Source organism: Kogia breviceps, chromosome 1 (assembly GCF_026419965.1).
Source record: "Kogia breviceps isolate mKogBre1 chromosome 1, mKogBre1 haplotype 1, whole genome shotgun sequence".
Taxonomy (NCBI): Eukaryota; Metazoa; Chordata; class Mammalia; order Artiodactyla; family Physeteridae; genus Kogia; species Kogia breviceps.
In genome coordinates, this window is record NC_081310.1 from 125,330,932 (window position 1) to 125,348,897 (window position 17,966).

At 44.4% G+C, this 17,966-nt stretch overlaps 1 protein-coding gene across 5 annotated transcripts; it reads right to left on the reverse strand.

The window, feature by feature from the left end:
* Positions 1-577: 577 nt before the first annotated feature.
* Positions 578-17,325, reverse strand: LMO4 (LIM domain only 4). 5 transcript variants are annotated; one of them, XM_059063919.2, is made up of 5 exons: positions 16,849-17,325; positions 13,880-14,118; positions 6,370-6,466; positions 5,818-5,973; positions 578-1,362 (listed from the first exon to the last, which is right to left on the reverse strand). In XM_059063919.2, exons 2-5 carry the CDS (start codon positions 14,113-14,115, stop codon positions 1,354-1,356), a joined length of 498 nt encoding a protein of 165 aa, XP_058919902.1. In that variant the 5' UTR covers positions 14,116-14,118; positions 16,849-17,325; the 3' UTR covers positions 578-1,353. The 5 variants fall into 5 exon arrangements, with proteins under 5 accessions (XP_058919902.1, XP_066899247.1, XP_066899237.1 ...); XM_067043146.1 differs by lacking the exon at positions 16,849-17,325 and adding an exon at positions 14,814-15,437; XM_067043136.1 differs by lacking the exon at positions 16,849-17,325 and adding an exon at positions 14,532-14,748.
* Positions 17,326-17,966: the final 641 nt, after the last annotated feature.

The window sequence follows — 17,966 nt, forward strand, 5'->3', positions numbered from 1 at the left end:
AACAAATCAAACAGCAGACCACACGAGTCTAGAAGCTCAGCAGGAAATGGCTGCTTCACTCATCAAAGAGGACTGTAAAAGAGCTCGGGGCCCCTAACAACTAATGGAACTTCAAAATCTGTACAGGTATGGTTTAGAACTGCTATTTCCTTCAAAAGCTGTAAACTTGGTAAGAGAACAAGATGGTTATGCCACATTCTTTAACGTGCTTTCCATCAATACCCAAGGCTTTCCTACTGAGAAAAAAGAATAAACGAAACAGGTGATGAACCAAACGTATATATATAAAAACACAAAAGATTCACTGTGATACAGAAGTGTAATGACATGCTGTTAACAGAATATTCTGAATTTATAGAAAGGACTCCGTTAGAAACATGGCTTCATACTCCTGCCAAAAATGGCATAGTTAAGTAATCTGAAGAATACCTTATTGGCTCAGAGCTAAATAAATATACACACTGCTTCCCTTGACCCCCCAAAATTTAAAGTGAACTTGGCACGGAACAAAAAAAAATAAAATTTTCCAAAACACAGAAAAGAAAAAGCAGTTTTTAAACCCAAACTCCATCGAATATTTTTAAGTTTTTATTATTTAAATACACCATACTAGAGCAAATGTCTCTGAAAATATCACAAATAAAAGATTTGTTTCTTCATTCAGCAAATTAGAAGTAGGGGGGAATTTCTACACAGTAGCTTCTATGAGCCTGACTTTTTTTCCAATTTTTTTTTCTTTTTTTCATTCTTTTTTTTTTTTCTTTGCCATGGGAGTAGCAACATTAGGACGAAAACACTTACATGCATACATACATTGTATTTTACAGAGATACAATAAAAGTGTTTGTGATAGAATATCACAAAAGCCACATCTCTTTCCTTTATCTCATGTTCAGTTTTGATTGAAACACATTTCCTTACAACACTTAAATATACAAAGAGCAAATAGAATGTTGTTAAGGTAAAAACACAGGGTACAAACTCTGGCCAGTGCCCTGCTAATTGTTAATGAGGGTAGAAAGCAGATTTGAATGCTTCTTTTAATTAGCTTCATTAGTCATTTCCCTCCTCCCAAGCTCCCTCCCCCCCAAAGATGTCCTCCGGTGGATCTTTTTTCATTTTCTCTACAGTCTCCCATTAGCCCAGGTTCATGGAGTCCTTAATGTTCATATTCAGTCATTTTAATACACCAATAAATGCAAGAAGGGCAATCAAGACTAAAGAAGGTGCAATGGCATGGAGCTGGCACTGGTGCTAGCTACAAAGGTGACTTGTCTACTGAAGACACATGGGATCCACCTGTGATGAACAAGATCTGAGATGAAGGCACGCATTCTGCATTACTCTGACCTTTTAGCAGACCTGCAAGAAATAAAAAACGGGCATCTTAGCTAAAATGCTAAACTTGAGAGATATTAAACTCAAACATGGCTGCTTATGTCTTCCCTACATTCACTCATCTTCTATTCGATTACTTTCCAACTGTGACTTGTTAGAGGCTTTCTACGCTACTTACTCTGGCAGTGGAGAACTAAAGCAATAACATTTTCTGCACTTTTACTAGCGGACAAAATGAGATGATAAATGGACTTTCAGAAAGTTTCTGGTGTAAATTTCTACAATGAATTGCTGGACTCTGTTAAAAGCAAGTTTCTTTCTGCAAAGAATGAATTGTAACATCTTGCCTCCTATTAGGATCTTAAAGGCACATCAGAGCTAAGTCCCCCCCTCCCCAGGAAGTTTTGTGTTAATATTCTCAACTGTGTAAACTTTGGCAAGTTAATTAACTGTCTGTGTCTTGGTTTCCTCATTCTAAAAGTGGGGATAATAAGAGTGTTATAAGGATTACATAATATATAGGGAGCACATTTAACAGCGCCTGGCACTTAATAAAAGCTAAACAAATACTGTCAGTTAACATGATTATTCTAATATCCCCATAGGATGTCTATGCACCCATGTCCTTCTCTGCTTATAGGTATGTGTGTATATGCATGTGTGTATACACACACACACAAATATTGAGATACTTCTTTTCCCTTAGTATTTCCTACCTACTATGCCACTTAATATCACATAAATATTGTAAATATATGAATCAAACATATGTAATGTGTTAATGACTTGTGCTCAGTTAAAGAATGTAGTTCAATGAAAGTCTAACTTTAATACCTAAGTTAGAAATGATAATCCACACAGTTGTCCAATACAAGCTGTTTGCAATTACCAAAATGAAATAATATGTATTAGGTTTTTATGGTTTTTAAATGACATTGTGAGCTTCCCAGGAAGTTCTCGTTTCACCCTTTCCCTAACTTACTAAAAGCCTGAAGTCTGTTAGGAGCTGCAACCCCCTACTTCCAAGCTAATTAAAGTGGTAGAGGCTTAATCCCCAGAGTGGAGGCTCAGTGTGAGAAAGGTAATTTGTCCTGAACAAAGATGGGGCAGCAGCCAGCAAGCATATTTAATAAATGAGCAACAAATGTCCTCTACGATGGATACACACACAACGTCAATTATGTAACTACGGGGGAACTGCGAAGTGGTATGTAAACTAGAACCCTCGCTAAATTTTCTTCTGACCAAAGAGATGTGATTTCTTATTTTACTGAAAAGCACAGATTATTCTAGATGAAACCATCACTCCTGAGAGGAAGAAAAAATTCCAGAGCAGGCAAAAAATTTACCAAAAAAACAAAAACCCCACAATTCTTGATTCTCTTTCTACAAGGCAGTATTCTCTTGAGGGGAGCCAAGTCTCCTTCAGACAATATAGGCTATAACATTTTGTAGATCCTAGCACAAGAGTGGTCTGAGATTTCAGTCAGAGACTGTATGATTTAAGAGCTTAAGACTATTTTTTCTCAGAACATACAAAAGCCAATGGTGCAGAACAACAACTAAACTATACACCCCAGACACTGGGAACAAATTTCAGGAGGATAAAAGTTGAAAGGGGCCAGATGATGGGGGCCTATACTTTCCATACAATTAGCTGCCTTTAAAGAAGGGATGTACAAATAATCAACTCACTACTTTTCAGCCAGAGGATGTTTGGGTATATTTATTATGCATCATGTGCTAAAAACGTAATTGGTTCTGTGAACAGAAGGAAAATGGCCAAAATTAATGTCCAATTTTCCCTACCAAAAATATGGAGAATGAGAGAGAAGAAAATAATAAAATGGAGCTATTTGTTATTTCTCCCCATCTCAGCTCCTCCAGAAAAGAAAGGACACAGGATTTGGGTAAACTCATTTTAAAGCATTCTCCAGGTCCAAGAAGCAGTTTATGATTCCACCAGGAAGTATGTTTTCATTACCTCTTCCCCCTTGCCCTCTCATTAATATCTCTCTGGACCACATTCAGCTTACCCAAAACCTTTATTTACAAAAACTACCTTGTGAATTGACTGTGCTCATGGTGAGCTGACCACCAAGGGCAAAAATGTAAGACATTTAGGCCAACGGGGATATGTTCTTAATTAACATCACCCCCAAAACACAGCTTCTCACCAATGTCTGACAAGAACACATCCTTAAGTTATATTTCCTTATGCCTTTTAAGAGCTATTAATTTTTGAAGGCCACCTGTCTCCTTTTTAAAAGGCTTCCAACATTAAAATACACACTGGTAGACTCTTATTCATTGCCTCATATATTCTGTGTTCCAAAATGAACGCCCTACCTCTCCTACCCTGCAAAAGGTATGGATTTATATGAAAGGCACAATACTTGCAATCTCGGAAACACGTAAACCAGATTTTCCTCAAATTTTCCTAACACCTTCCAATTTACATCATCTTATACTCAGTAAGATGGTACTGTGAGACGGTGCTCATACTTATTACGTGTCTGTGTACTTAGTCCCTGGCTAACACTGCTATGGCCTGTATTCAGTCTGGCTACATTTTCCATCTTATCTCTACAACCTTCAGTTCTCACCATGCACGTTGGTGAGCTGTATCATTTTTTTATGCCTTGCTAAGTCAGGGAAAGAAATGGTATAAAACCAACAACAAACTTAAGACATAATTTGTAGAGAAACTAAGCTTTTACCTTGGAGGGGGTCGATTTCATTCTTGTACTTCTTTTTGGCTACCAAGTTTAACTACAAATGGCTTTGCCTCTACATTCAAACGGGTATCTCAAAATATTTGTTACCCATTCATTGTCCTCAACTCGGCCTTATAGATTCACTTAATTACAACTGAAACCATGAAGATCTGTTAAGTATTTATATGTATTGGCAATCCTTAAAGAAGCCTGAACTGGTTCATCAATGGTGACTGATTAATTTGCAATAAAAAATTAGATTTCCGTTCTTAAAATAGTATTCTATGTAGTTCCTACATTAGTAAATAAGGAAAACTGTACCTATTTTGATGCAATTAACCTTTACCTAATAAAGCAATGGAAAATACATTTTAAATCATTCCATAAACTTGAGTAAGGGAAAATGATAAAAAAATAAGCATTAAAATATGGCAGTATAATTTAAAAGTTTTCAAATATTAGTCATTTTCCCTGTACACAGCATTAAGAAAATGCATTATGGAAAACAAAGAAGCCTAATATTTTTTCCTGAGATTTTTGAAGCTTGCTAAATTCCTATTTGCAGATAAATGTTGTTTTTTGTGATCCCTACAACAGACATTAATGAAGTTCCTATTGTAAATCCATAAAGAATTACCAAGTGAAGTGTGCACTTTTTGTTTCAATGCAATAACTCAGTGCTGTGTGATTGCCTGGGTTAATGATGAAAAAGTCAAACATACTATCAGAGCTGATGGAAAAATCTATCACCAATCTGAAATTAAAATTCATCTGTGGTCAATAAGATTTAATATCCATGCAAGTGGTGCTGTAAAGAGTAAATGAATCAATGTCATCAATACATAATCAGTATGAAATATGATGTGAATAAAATTATGCACAGGAGTCATACATTTCACTCTTTTCTGGGCCAGTGTGGAATGAACAGTCTCTTAACTGAAGGTTGACAGTAATTGTTACAAATTAGGCACAGCAGTTATCAAAATGCACTCACTTGCATAGCTATAGGACTTACTAAGGAGATTAAAATAGATCTGAAACTATCCAGTACTGCAGGTGCTGGACAACTGTTGATCACCAATTTTCCCTCTGAAGTGCCCTCTAATACATGATTCATACATTTGTATAATTTCCTCATTTCTAACTCTGGTCCAAAAACTTTCCAGTTGTGGATCAAGAATCAAGACATTTAATCTTTAATGATCAGCAAGAACTAGAACTTTTAAAAAAGTTGTAACTTATTCAAATATTATGGGACTACCAATCAACAAAAATGCTCTCCTTTGGAATTCCAGAATGTTTTGTAAAACTGCTCTTCTAAGATTCAAAGCACCATAAATTGGGTTAGGAAGACAGGTGGTCCAGATTGCTATTACTGACGCAGAAATCATTCTTTCATGACAAAGACATTTATCCCCTCTTCCTACCAAAAATGTTCTAATTTCCCCCCCACAATAACCTAATCACATTGTATTTCTGAATTTCAAAATTGTCAAGTGGGATAAACAACTGGTCGTAGGCAAGTTTTACATTCTTCCCGACTCTGCATGTGATAATGTGTTCAACATTGGTAAAGCTACAGCTATAAGTCAGGATTTTTTTCACCACAAAAGATTCACGATTTAACCAATCAATTCCTCTATTTCTGAACCGTGTATGTATGAGTAGTCTACATTTCTTTAAAAGGGCACGCAAAAACACAACCACCTAGGAAACCTCCCTCACTAGATGAAGAGGTTGAACCTTCCAACTAGGTATTCACCTTCTGGTCTGGCAGTAGTGGATTGCTCTGAAGTGAATTCAAATGGCCATTGATGAGAGCTGTAGGTCTATCATGTTCACAAAATAAACTGCCATTGATGTAGTGAAACCGATCTCCTGGGACCAGGCGATTCCGGCAGGTAGAGCATGTAAAACACTGAAAGGAAAAAGCAAATCCACTGAAAACAAGTACAAATTAAGTCTTTCTTGGTCACAAGTTTATAAACTGTTTTTTAAGCAGGTATCTGTCAAGTACAGAGAGCCACTTATGGCTTAGTGTTTTCTTTCCTTCAACATGATTCTGGAAAAGAGTAAGCCAAAATGCAAGAAACTGGATCAAGCTAAAGGGGAAAAGCGACAAACAGGTGTGTGCTTCTGTGGCATGGGGCGAGTGGCGTGGGTGGATGTGTAATCATCACTGCCACGTAACAATTTCAGTGGATTCCTTCCATGTTTGCGGCTTGAGAAAACAGGGTTCCTACTAAGGAGACATGCTTTGTCTCCATGTAAGAAAGTTATGGTTCTTTTAAAAAACAGGGGGAGCAGATGCTACCTTCAGATGATACACATTGCCTTGGGCCCTCATGACGAGTTCACTCGCAGGAATAGACTGTCCACAAGCGCTGCAAGCACCGCTATTCCCAAATAACCTGAAACAAAGATGACGGGGACACCAATGAATAATCCCAAACCAAGGAAAAAGAAAGAAATCCCCAGCCTCTGACCCTCCCCCTTTGGAATGCATTTGACAGAGACTGAATTCTTAGGCTCCAGCCTTAAATTTTACGAGTGATTTACATCATCTGGGAAAAACCCTTTTGGCGGGGCGGGGTCACAGCTAACTTCTGCCTACCGCAGAGGAAGAGGGTGCCCTGGGTTTAATCAAAATATTGACTTACACCTCTAGCAAATACGAAACAATTCTGTTCTACACACATTTTATCAGATTACTGAGTTCATCATAAAAAAAAAGATACAATTCATGCCTGGAGTTTAAATGTATTGTGTCCTTGAAATTATATGAAGAACTCTTTTGTACTTTAATCATATCTTGAGATATGAGTCATCAAAAGGGTTAAGAGGATTTGATTGTATATCTAAGAAGACATCATGCTCAGTGTATTGAAACTCCCGTAAACCTCCATCAGTGCAGACTTTCCATTAGAAACTCTCTGCTATCCAGGTTGATATATAATGTGTATGGGTTAACCTTTTCAATCATGGTGTCAACACTTAAGATTTGCCTCTGCTCATCTCTTTCATCCTAACCTTCTCTCTCTCTTGATAATGAAATGCTTGCGCCAACTTCCCTCTATCTGCTCCTGAGTCCACAATTTAGATTACTTCATCTCTGCTAGCAACAAACTGAATGAAATTTCGATTTGAGCAGAAAGTAATTTACCGGGATCTGGACCCATTTGTCATCATATCTCTCTGGGTGTTTGCTGTATCACTGCAGTTTTCCTATGCAATCAAATGAGACCACAACATCTGCCATGGGGGGAGGAGGGGGAGAAGGAGAAGTCTGCAGAGGAGGGGAAAGCTCAAGGAAGTGCGGTGCACTGAAGAAAAAGATATACATAATTCCTTACATCGTTTCCACAGGCATGACAAAATATTTTAACGAACACCGAACTTTGGCTCTTATGAAATCTGTAGACTCAAGCTGGGAAGCTTTATTTGCTTTTGGGCTTCCCTCTTTAATATCCACAAATATTTATTAAACAGACCAAAATGATTTCACATTGAAAGGTGATATCAGAACGAGTAAGCAGGGTCAGAGAGGCACTTTTCAACAGTGAAAAACAAAGTAATAGGACTTACAAACTAACACATCGGTGTCATAATAAATAGTAATACTTGCATTTCTTCCTTGTCCAAAGAAAGTCATAAAATGCAGTTTGTGCCAAACCATGACACAGGCTCCTATAGAACACCCCGTAACCTGAATGACTGTGGCGTGCCTCTATATAAAAATAATTGCTTTGAGTTTTCAGAATCTGGTCTTGCAGAAGAGGCTTGTCATGTTCAAACTACTAATTTGCTGTCGCCACTTTATTGAAAATAGCCTGTAAGTTGTTATTAAATGTATCGACTGAACGACAGGGAGAGTAGTAAAACTGCCCCTTAAGATGGCTTTTAATAGGAAGCCCAAGAAACAAATTTTGCAGCAGCATCGATTTGAAGAGTTCAATCAAAACTCCATTTCAAAACTAATTAGTCTGAGATCAACGACACATTGACACATTCTTACAGAATCAGAACAGTTACAGAGAGAAAGCTGAAATAATACACTGTCAGGACCTCTAGCCGCAGGACCGCACCGTGTGGGAGCTCAGGGGCCGCTGGCCTGCCATTTCCTAACACTGGACCAGTTCAGGAGCATTGATGAAGCCTCCCAGAGTCTCAGCCACAGAATCCTGCAAGTGTGGGTCGTCACTGCTGCCACAAGAGGGTTCTCAGAAGGGTGGGGTGGCCAGAGAATTAGCATTGCCAGGGGGAGGTTCCAGTCAACAGCAGGGCTATTTCAAGCCCCAAAAGGGGTACCAACTCAAAACACTTCGGGTAAGAATAAAATCAAAAACCTGTCGATGTAGCCAAAAACATGCTGAGGATAAAAGGGGGGGCGGTGTAGATAACGGGGATAGGGAACAGAATCCTACCTGAGCTAAGGACCAAATATCCTCTTACAGCAACCCAGAAGTATTTTAATGGCTAGGAGTCTATAATTATGGCTGCCACTACCAACAGGCACACAGTGACACTCCATCTCAAAAATACCCTTTCACAGTACCGATCTGATTACCCAACCTAAGTGTTCATTTATTTAACAATTCACCCTGAGTAAAGTCAGTTGTATGTCTTCAATGTCTAAGTGTATTTTAATAATCAGGGCAGTCGTATGTAATCCAAAAGCTTTTCATACATCTCATTTTCTCCAGCACCACTTTCATAACTTTTCAGGGAACAATCGGCCACAAAATCACGGGATTCCTAAAGTGTCAGAAATTACAGTTACAAAGTTTGAAAATGACCAAGATCTACCCAGGACTGATGTGCTATTGAACAACATTATTAATGGAGTTTAATATCTTTCCGTGCCTACAGCTTTAAGGCTGCCTCAGAGCAGAAAACTTAGCGTGTCTATACACATTTTAATCCCTTTTACCAGAGAGGAAGGCTACCATTAGAATTCCACCCTTTTTCTGAAAAAGGTGTGTGTGTGTGTGTGTGTGTGTGTGTGTGTGTGTGTGTGTGTGTGTGTGTGTGTGTGTGTGTGTGTGTGTTTTAACAACGTTTCTGTGCGCTGGAGAGTTAATTATCTAACCAGGGGGACTGTCCAGGACAGTGTTTGATTTAAAAGGCTTGAGGCTTTAGGTGCTCAATTAAGTAGCTATCGGTCTCAGACTGGACTATAATGGGCTCTTTTCTCTTTAACTCAAGCAACGGGGAGATATACCCCAGGTCAGGCTAATTAAAGCCAGGGGAGTCTTTAATTGTGATGACAGAATCGGTTTCAGTTTCCTTTCTTTGGGTCCTCAGTCTAAGAAGGTCGTTAATATTTCAGCATTTGGGCAATGCAATCAATCACAAACATCAAGAGGTTACTTACATGGGGAAAAGGGAAAAGAAGGCAAGAAATCGCACCAAACCTCTACACTTTAAAGGTGCCCTGCTCCTATGAGAAGTACCATGTAGTGCTAGTACTGTTTGCCAGCTCCAACTCTCCTTGCTGACAGAAAGAGTTGGAGAACAAGTTGTATTTTTAGTTCAGTAATAATACTTAGCATCTTTCCCTAACTTCAAAGACCAATAGGTGAGCCCACTTGCAACTGGTTACTTCAAGCAAAACACACACAATACGGAGCATTACCTGGCTGTTTTCTAAACCGCTTTCAGGCAAGCAGAAGTAGGTTTCTAAGAGTGTGGCTGAAAGGTATACATTTGTACCTACAAGTAAATATCAGCAACCTATCTGAGGAGAAAAATGCACATCCACAGCTACCGATCCAGAAGCAATTGGTTTTCCAGCAGGTTCCTATATTTAATCTAAATTCTGCAGCAGCTATATTAAATGTAACAAAGAAAATGCAACCCAGAAATTATGCCTGGAGCCAAGTCCATTAAAGGTACTTCGGAATAACTAGAGACCAAGCACCTTAAAAGCACCAGAAGCTATTGATACTTAAAAGAGGGGGGTTGTGAATAATCGCAACTGCTGCGTTAGAGAGGGGAGGGAGAAAAAAAAAAATCAGCCAAATTACGCTTGGTTAATTCAGAGTAACAGATCTGCCCCCAAGTGAATTGGAGGCCTTGAATTAATTCTGTTATGACAAATCAAGATAAACGTTCCCCCTAAATTGCATGCGATTTAATTAATTTTTGAGATCCTGGGTTTTTTTTTTTTTTCCTAGCTAATAGTTCACATGCTCCTGTGCTGTCATTGTGCTTGAGTGGGCAGACTTCAAAGTGATATTAAATAACCAACTATTAGATTTACCTAGCACGTCCTATTGGAAAAGTGCCATTTAATTACCTAGCCTGTTCAATTAAAGGGACAGCATTCTCTGAATATAGCAGCTTGCTGTTGATTACCAGGGAAATGAACTCGCTGTCTGGCGGCGCCTCCATTCCTAACGCTACCCCCTCCCCAAACGCACCCTCCACCACCAACCATCACCAATCCCCCGCCCCGGGCCCCCACCCCCAGCTGCGCGGCGCTCACTGCGGCTGCGGGCGCCACGTGAACCTCCCGAGCGGAGCCCGGGAAGAGAAAGCGCTACCCGCTCGTCCGGCTCCTGCCCTGCGCTCGCCCCCTCGCGGGCCCGAGGCTGCCGGCCGGCTGGGCGCCTAAACTGCGGCCTCAGGCGCCGTCGGCCCACAGCCCGGCCCCCGCCCGGCCGAGCGAGCAAGCGAGCGAGACCCGGCACGCCGAGAACCACCACCCGAGCTTCCGGCGCGTAGCCTCGCCTCCCCGGACCTGGAGCCCCACCCGTCGATCTCCGAACTTCCTCCTCTTGCTGCACTTTCCGCGCCAGTCTTCGGGCCCGAGGTGGGGGTGGAGGAAGGAGGACTCGAAGAAAGAATCGGAGTTTCGGAAGCTACTTGGTGGCGCTGGGATTGAGCTGGGGGGTCGGGAACTGGGGGGGAAGGGGGAGGACGCGCTTCCAAGGTTCAACGACTTTTGTAATTTTGGAAGGTGGCGGGGCCAGGCCCGCGTTGGCCCCTTTAAGGCCCACCCTCCCTTTCCTCTCCCCTCCCCCCCTTGTCTATCCCTCCCTCTCTTAGAGGCCAATTTTGTTAATTAAATGTTTTGTTTGCGACGCAGCTCTCATTCATTGCGGACACGTCATTCGGAGCAGATCTAAGCCAGAGACCAGATCTCATTAGATAAAGCCCATCAGAACTAAGAAAATGGAGGAGCCACTAATTAAAGCTTTTAATTGTGCGGATTCGCTGCAGCAAGGCAGCCGCTTTATCTGAAATCTTGGAGGGAGGAGAGGCAGAAGCCCAGCTCTGCCCAATCGACACTTGGTCGCGCAGGGGGAAGGGGCTGGGGAAAAGCAGCACCACCCACCCACCCCCCCCGCAACCCCCTCCTCCCCGGGCCCCTCCCAGCTCTCCCAAAGCTTTTTAGCCAGATCTTGCTTGTTTTCAAAAAGCCACAACCTTAAAGTCAGACAGTTTAAAAGCCCCTTAATAAATCGCTCTGTGGTCCCAGCTGGGGCCGAAGAGCCAAAGGGTCCCCTTCACCTGGCGGCCGGCGAGCGGATTAGTCCCGCTCCTCAGCGGCCGTCCCTGCAGAACTGAAAGCTCCTCCAACAAGTGGACTGAGGGGAGACTGGGGAGGGAGTGGCTGAGAGGAAAAGGAACGCGCAGCCTCCCCCCCACCTTCCCACCCTTTCGGCATCTTGGTGGGCAGAAGGAACACTGAAGGAAGACTTCGGAGATACCTTAAACTTGGTGGGTGAGAAGGGGGGGTGTCTGCTGCTGAGCCCTGAGCAGTGTGAGGAAAGGAAAGGATCGATTTGGTACTGAGCTAGAACTCCGCTCTCCCGAACAAATCTAAGGTCCTCAGGGTAGCCTCCAGTTCAACAGCAAGGGTGGTTCCAGTTTTCAAAGTCAGGAAAAAAGAAAGGAAGGGAGAATATGGACCCAATTAATTAAGTCTTGGGGCTGGGCACACATCCTCCATTGCTCCATTAAGTCAAGAGAAAAACACCAAATAGGCATTTATATTTGTTCCCGAGAATAAGGAAAGGAATGGAAGTGATTCCCAGGAAGCCACTTGCCTCAACTTGTCCTGAGGGAATGCAAGTGGACCCATCTTCTTTTTAATTAGTGGTAATAAGCGAAGGTTTTCTGAAGGCACTTGGAAAAGAGATGAATCTGTACCATTCACTGCTTCTGAACAGCACTGTCAATTTTTCCCCTTTAAACCGCCCTCCTTCTTACCAGTTTTGCTAATTACAGTACTGTCAAAGCTCATGGCATTGCTTGGAAGGAGGGCCAGAAAGCATGATACCCATGCTGCTGCTCATTTTCCAACGGTTACTTCTAAAAGAACACTTCGTGAAATTAACACTGCCATCTTAATTTAAAAATAAAAGCCCTCTTCTTCCTGTATTGCTTTTACTTGGCTGATTGAGGAGGCCAGCAAAGAGGACAGAGGTTGCATTACTGGAATAACCAAATATCATCTTATTCCATCATTTACACTAATGGTATCGCTGGGGTAAACATACCCATACTCAGCTCCAAACTGCACTGGGATCTTCTGCAGTTTTAAAAGCAGAGTGAGGGAATCACAATGGAGCTAAACTTTGAACAAAATACCTCATCTATTGATTCACCCGCATTGAAGAGAGGGCAAAAATTTTCTAATCTCTATAAAGAAAACGGTTTAGGGCAGAAATTTAAATAGAACGCATTTCTTGAAAGTGAGCGGTTGTCTAGTATCAACCGTGTGCGTGTGGGTTTTTTTTTTTTTTTTAATTACTGGATGTTGAAACAGAACACCTCCTAGAAGCATTCATGTGCATCAGTCTATCAAACCATTTACTCAAATTAAATGTGTAATCCTTCAAATGCCTCCTTTCAAATTAATGAGTTTAAGTAGCTTGAGTTCACCTGAAAAGATCCTATAGGCACCTGACCTCCTGAATTCTTTCCATTAATTGCACTGAAACTTGTTGGAAAAAGGCTGCTTACATGGGCATATGAATGTTCCTATACATTGCTTTAAAATGCAAGATTAGTATAATTCTATAGCCTCTTTTCCTAAATCTCTTTTGGGGATCAAGGGTAGTGATACAAATGACAACAACAAAAACCCAAAATCTGAACATTCTTCAATTGAAAGAACTGCAAATTCTACATCACAAACCACACACTAACACTTGAGTATTGAGAGCCTTCAAGTAACAGTATATAAAGAGAAACATTACCATTAAGTTTTTTTTTTTTTTCTTGTTCGGGTTTCTTTGCTATAAGAAGAATGACAAGTCTTTAAACCGATGGGCAATCAGCATTTTTCACAAGGAGCACAAAGAATGAGTCAGTTTTCCACTCAAAAAAGTTTAAATGTGCTTACGTAAATATCATAATCAGCCATCACCATCGGCATATCATTTCTCACTACCCACACTTAAATTTTTAAATCAGTCTTTTGTCTCCGAGTTCCTATGTTGGTCCCTACCTTGCTTTAAGAAAGCAGCTTAACTCCCACCTGAAATGTTTATTTTTAGTGGAGGGTCCAACTGCGGCTGACCACTTGAAATCCTGGTCCCGAGGATCCTGGTCCCAACCTTTGAACACCTAGCAGCCCAGTCCCACCAGATGCGCAGTTTTTACTTCGTGTGGCCTTTGCCATTAGTTTGCCACTAAATATTGGAAAATTAACACATGCTTCTTTAACCCCTTAAATTTCGGCCATCCAGGTTTTTGAAGTGAAGGCTACACTGTATTCTCAGAGATGCGCTGCTCCTTTCTTTAAAACCCTTGGTAACCTTTGGCCTTGCCATTGCTCTGCCCGCCCATGTCGGGGAAAGGCAGCCTCTTACCTAATGTAGTCATTTCTGCAAAGGATCATGCCGCTCTTGGTGTAACAGGACGTGCCGATGTCGCCCAGCTGCGCCTGGCAGCAGGAACACTTGAGGCACCGGCTGTGCCAGTAGCTGTCCATGGCATAGAGCAGAAAGCGGTCCGCAATCTTGCCTCCGCAGCCTGCGCACCGCTTCCAGGAGAGGGAGCCGGCCGTCACCGGGGGCGGCTGTGAGCTGCTGCCCGGATTCACCATGGTCTGCAGAAGGCGGGAAGGGGACAGGGAGAGAGAGACAAAACAGGGGCGATGCAAAAGTTAGTACTCGCCGCGCGAGAGAGCGAATCTGTCCCCTGCCACCCCCCAGAGCTGCTGGAAGGAAGCAGCGGGGCAAGGGCGGGAAGGAGGATGAGGGGGAGAGGGACGGAGGGAGGCTTGCCGGCAGCAGCCGCCTGTTTACTTTTCTCAAGCTTTGTTCTGGGGCCACGAGCTCCTCTCAACTTTCCAGCGCTCGCCGCCGCTGACAATTTCAGCTCGGGTACTGTCAAAACTCAAGAGAGCGAGGCTCCGCGGCGCGCTCCTCCCCTCGCGGCGCCTCCTCCCGGCCCCCGCCTCCGCCCACTGCCCCCTCCTCCGCCGCCCGCCTCCAGCAAATGAGGGTCAAACCCACCCACCGCCTCGCCCGGCCCCTCCCGGGGCCCCGCCGAGCCCCGAGCGCTAGCCGAGGGGAGTGAGAGGCGGCCCCCGCCGGAGCCACGTTCCCTCCCGAGCTCTGCCCGGGGAAGTGCAGCTGCAGTTCACAAGTTGGAAATAGTTCGGCTTTCTAAAAGGGAAGAACCGGCGGAGGGGAGATGGAGAGAGTGGTGGTGGGAGGGAAGGCAAGGGGACTTCGGGGGGGGCGGAGGGGGGGCGGTGTGTAAAGTTGCGAAACTGGTTTTTCTTATTTTAAACAGCACCTTTCACATGCCATTGTGGTGACCGCCATCTCCCATTATTGTTCCAAATCTCATTTCATTTTGAAGATCAATGAGTGTTTTCTCTGCGTTTGCAGGACACAGGCAAGAATAATAGATCATTGAACTTTAGGATGCCTGTTAACTTCCTATACAAACACTCTCCACTTTGGTCTCACTAATCTGCCCTTGATCAGCAATTTAAATGGTAGAGCTTTGTTCCTCCAAAAGGGTGGGGGGTACGTTACTGATAATATGTGAGAAGGCACTGTTAAAGGATGCCCAAGTTGTTTCTGAGCCAGACCTACTGTCACCAAAAACTGCTCTTAAAAATTCCCCACTCTTTCTAATGAATATCACGAGAGAAACAACTGGGGTCTAATATAGGAATCAATTTATAAAGCTTAGCCTAAACCGATTAATTTGTTGCCTCCAATCCTGAGTCCAATAAAGTCCTAGTGTTCCTCCAGTCACTTATTCTATAAAAAGATCAAGTTATTTACTGCCAATTAAGCAGCCTGTTTTGTCTTTGTCCTCTGTAAGCCGAGAGTGTGGGCTCCCCCCGAGGCTCCCGGCTATCTGCTCAAGACATTCAGCTGATACCTCAGAAGGGAGAGGACGAACTTTGCCTGTCCCCGGCCCAACTTGGCTGCTGCAAAAAAACGAGGGGAAGGGAACGAAACAAGGACTTGTGTTCCTTAAATAGGCCGATTTTAAACACATTTCCTCCGAAAGAGTCCCGGAACGTGTGTCCAGTGACCGCACAATAAACCAGAATAAGAACTGCACCAATTAAGCTGTAACAAAACCCTGAGACTTTGGAAACAGGACCACTCTAAAACCCATTAGCATTGCATTTATCCGAATGCATCATACCTTTATGTAAATTGATTTATCTGATGCATTTACTCGAGGAATTGCTTTTTGTTACAATTTCAGCCCTAACCCAAATGAATCTGCATTTCCTGCCCTAGGTCTTTAAACTGCCCACCCCCGCCCAACGTTTTAATCGCTCTGAATTCCTTTTTAAAAGAGAGGGAGGGAGGAGATTCCAAGCTCTTCCCCGCCCCCATCTTTGGTGAGAGGTAAATATATATGTATATTTTTTTTGAAAAGGAAACATTACACTGAGAAAAGCATCCAGTAACCCCATTAGCTAAAGCTCTTAAGGACAAGCAATACCTTAATGCTGATTAAATCTAAAAGAGATGAATCAAGACGACTGACCAGAAACTGACTCCCCTGATAACTAAGGACGGGCCCTCATCAAGTTTCATTTAGAGTTGGAAAAAAAAAGAAAGCTTTTAAGTTAAATAGGCTTATACTCTAGTAATTACATAGCCAAGCAATTTAGGTCCTGAGGTAGTCTGTGAAATAGAAAGCAGAACTGGCAGCTAGAGGCAAAATCTGCCCCCCTTTAACAACGTCTCTGGTGTTTTTTAATGGAGACCAAGGGAGGGACAAACGTAGCGCTGGCAATTTGTAGTACAAAAATGGATGCTTAATTCATGTCTTGATTTTAATTAGGTGATTCACCGGATTTCTCCTGGATTGGAACAAAAGACTTATAAGCCAAGAGGAATTTTTTAAAAGAACCAGCAAAACCGAATCCTGCTCACTTAGATCCTTTCTGCCACTGTTTCAAAAATAGTGGTGGGGTGCGCGGGGTAGGGTCGTGACTATATTTTCCCCATACTACTTCTCAGACTTCAACCCTTAAAGCACCTCCTGCCTCTCCCTTCGGAACTGAAAATATCCCCACACGCCTCCAAGGTCCCCACCAACCCCGTCTCCAAGAAGAACCCTTTTGTAAGCAGGAACCGCTACAAAGCTGGCGGCCCGGGGCTGCCCTCCGTGCTAGCTCGCAGGCCGGCCTCGGTAGTTTCAGACTCGCGCATTATCTAAGCCGACGTATTGTTTACTTGCAATTTGGGACGGTCAAGGGAAGGAAGCCAAAGAAAACAGCCCCGGCCCAAATCGCCCCCCTCCTCCTTCTTCCCCCCCCTCCTTGCCCGCGGCTCCCCGGCCGTTCCCTTACCTGCTTTTCCCCTATATTGCAATATTGCGAGAGGCGGCGGCGGCGAAATTCGAGCGAAGCCGTTCGGCTTCCAAGGAAGAGGCGCCTTGGCTGGCGGAGCTGGAGGGAGGGGGGGATGTTCTCGCAGAAGCAGGAAAGGGGAGGAGGGGGCTAAGGGCTGCTTTTCTTTTCTTTCTTTCTTTCTTTTTTTTTTTTTTTTTTTTTTTTTTTTAACGCGCTGCTCTGAGACTGTGTTGGGGGGCCCCGCGTAAGTGGCAGGCGCCGGGAAGAAGAAGCGTCAGTCTCGGTCCTCGTCGTTCTTCTCCGCCTCCGGCTCCGCGCGAGCAGCTGCAGGAGCCCTCGGCCCGCGCGGCGCGGCGCAGCGGCAGCAACTGCTGCAATCGCTGCTGCAAGTTTGGCAATGTGGCTTCACTTTGTATATTCCCCCGCCCGGAGGCCCCCGCCCCGCCCGCGCTCCTCCCGCTCCTCCTCCTCCTCCTCCGCCTGCCTCCCTCCCGTGCGCCCGCCCGCCCGCTCGCTCGGGGCTGCTGGCGGCGACCGGCCGAGCTTCCTGCACCTCCAGCCGGGGAGCGGCCGCAGACACAACAGCCCCGGGAGCGGCGGCGGCCGGGGGCCGGGCGCGCCCGGGAGGCGGGGAGCTGCGGCCGGCGGGGCCCCGCGCGCCTAACCCTCGCCCCTGCCGGGGCTGCTGCTGCCCGGCTTGGAGACGGCGGTGGCGGCGGCGCTGGCCTCTAACCGGCTCACTCGCTCCCTCCGCGGCTCTTACACATGTGTTACTGACAGAGCAAAATCCCAACTACTCCCAGGCTCTGCCGCCGACGTCAGCGACCCTCAGCCACTGGGCGGCCGGATTGTTCAGGCGGAATAATAAAACCTGCCAATCCGGGCAAGGACAAAGGGATGACTGAAACGAGACTCCGGGGGCGGGGGAGAGAGCGAGGCGGCTGAGCCGCCCGAGGCTGAAACGGGGAAGGGCCCGAATCAGGTGGGGAGAAGTCCCTCGGGCGCCGCCGACCCCGCCGGCGCGGCCCCCCCGTGGCCCGAGATGGCAAGCCGAGGCGCGGGGGCCACACCTGCCCTCCCTGTTCACGTGGCCCCCTCGGGACCCGCGCCTGCTC

Coding starts and splice junctions, on each gene's coding strand:
- LMO4 (XM_059063919.2), bottom strand. CDS start 14,115: ATGGTGAATCCGGGCAGCAGCTCACAGCCGCCCCCGGTGACGGCCGGC. Junction 6,467..13,879: donor TGCAGAAATGACTACATTAG/GTAAGAGGCTGC, acceptor TCTTTGTTTCAG/GTTATTTGGGAATAGCGGTG. Junction 5,974..6,369: donor GCAATGTGTATCATCTGAAG/GTAGCATCTGCT, acceptor TTTTCCTTTCAG/TGTTTTACATGCTCTACCTG.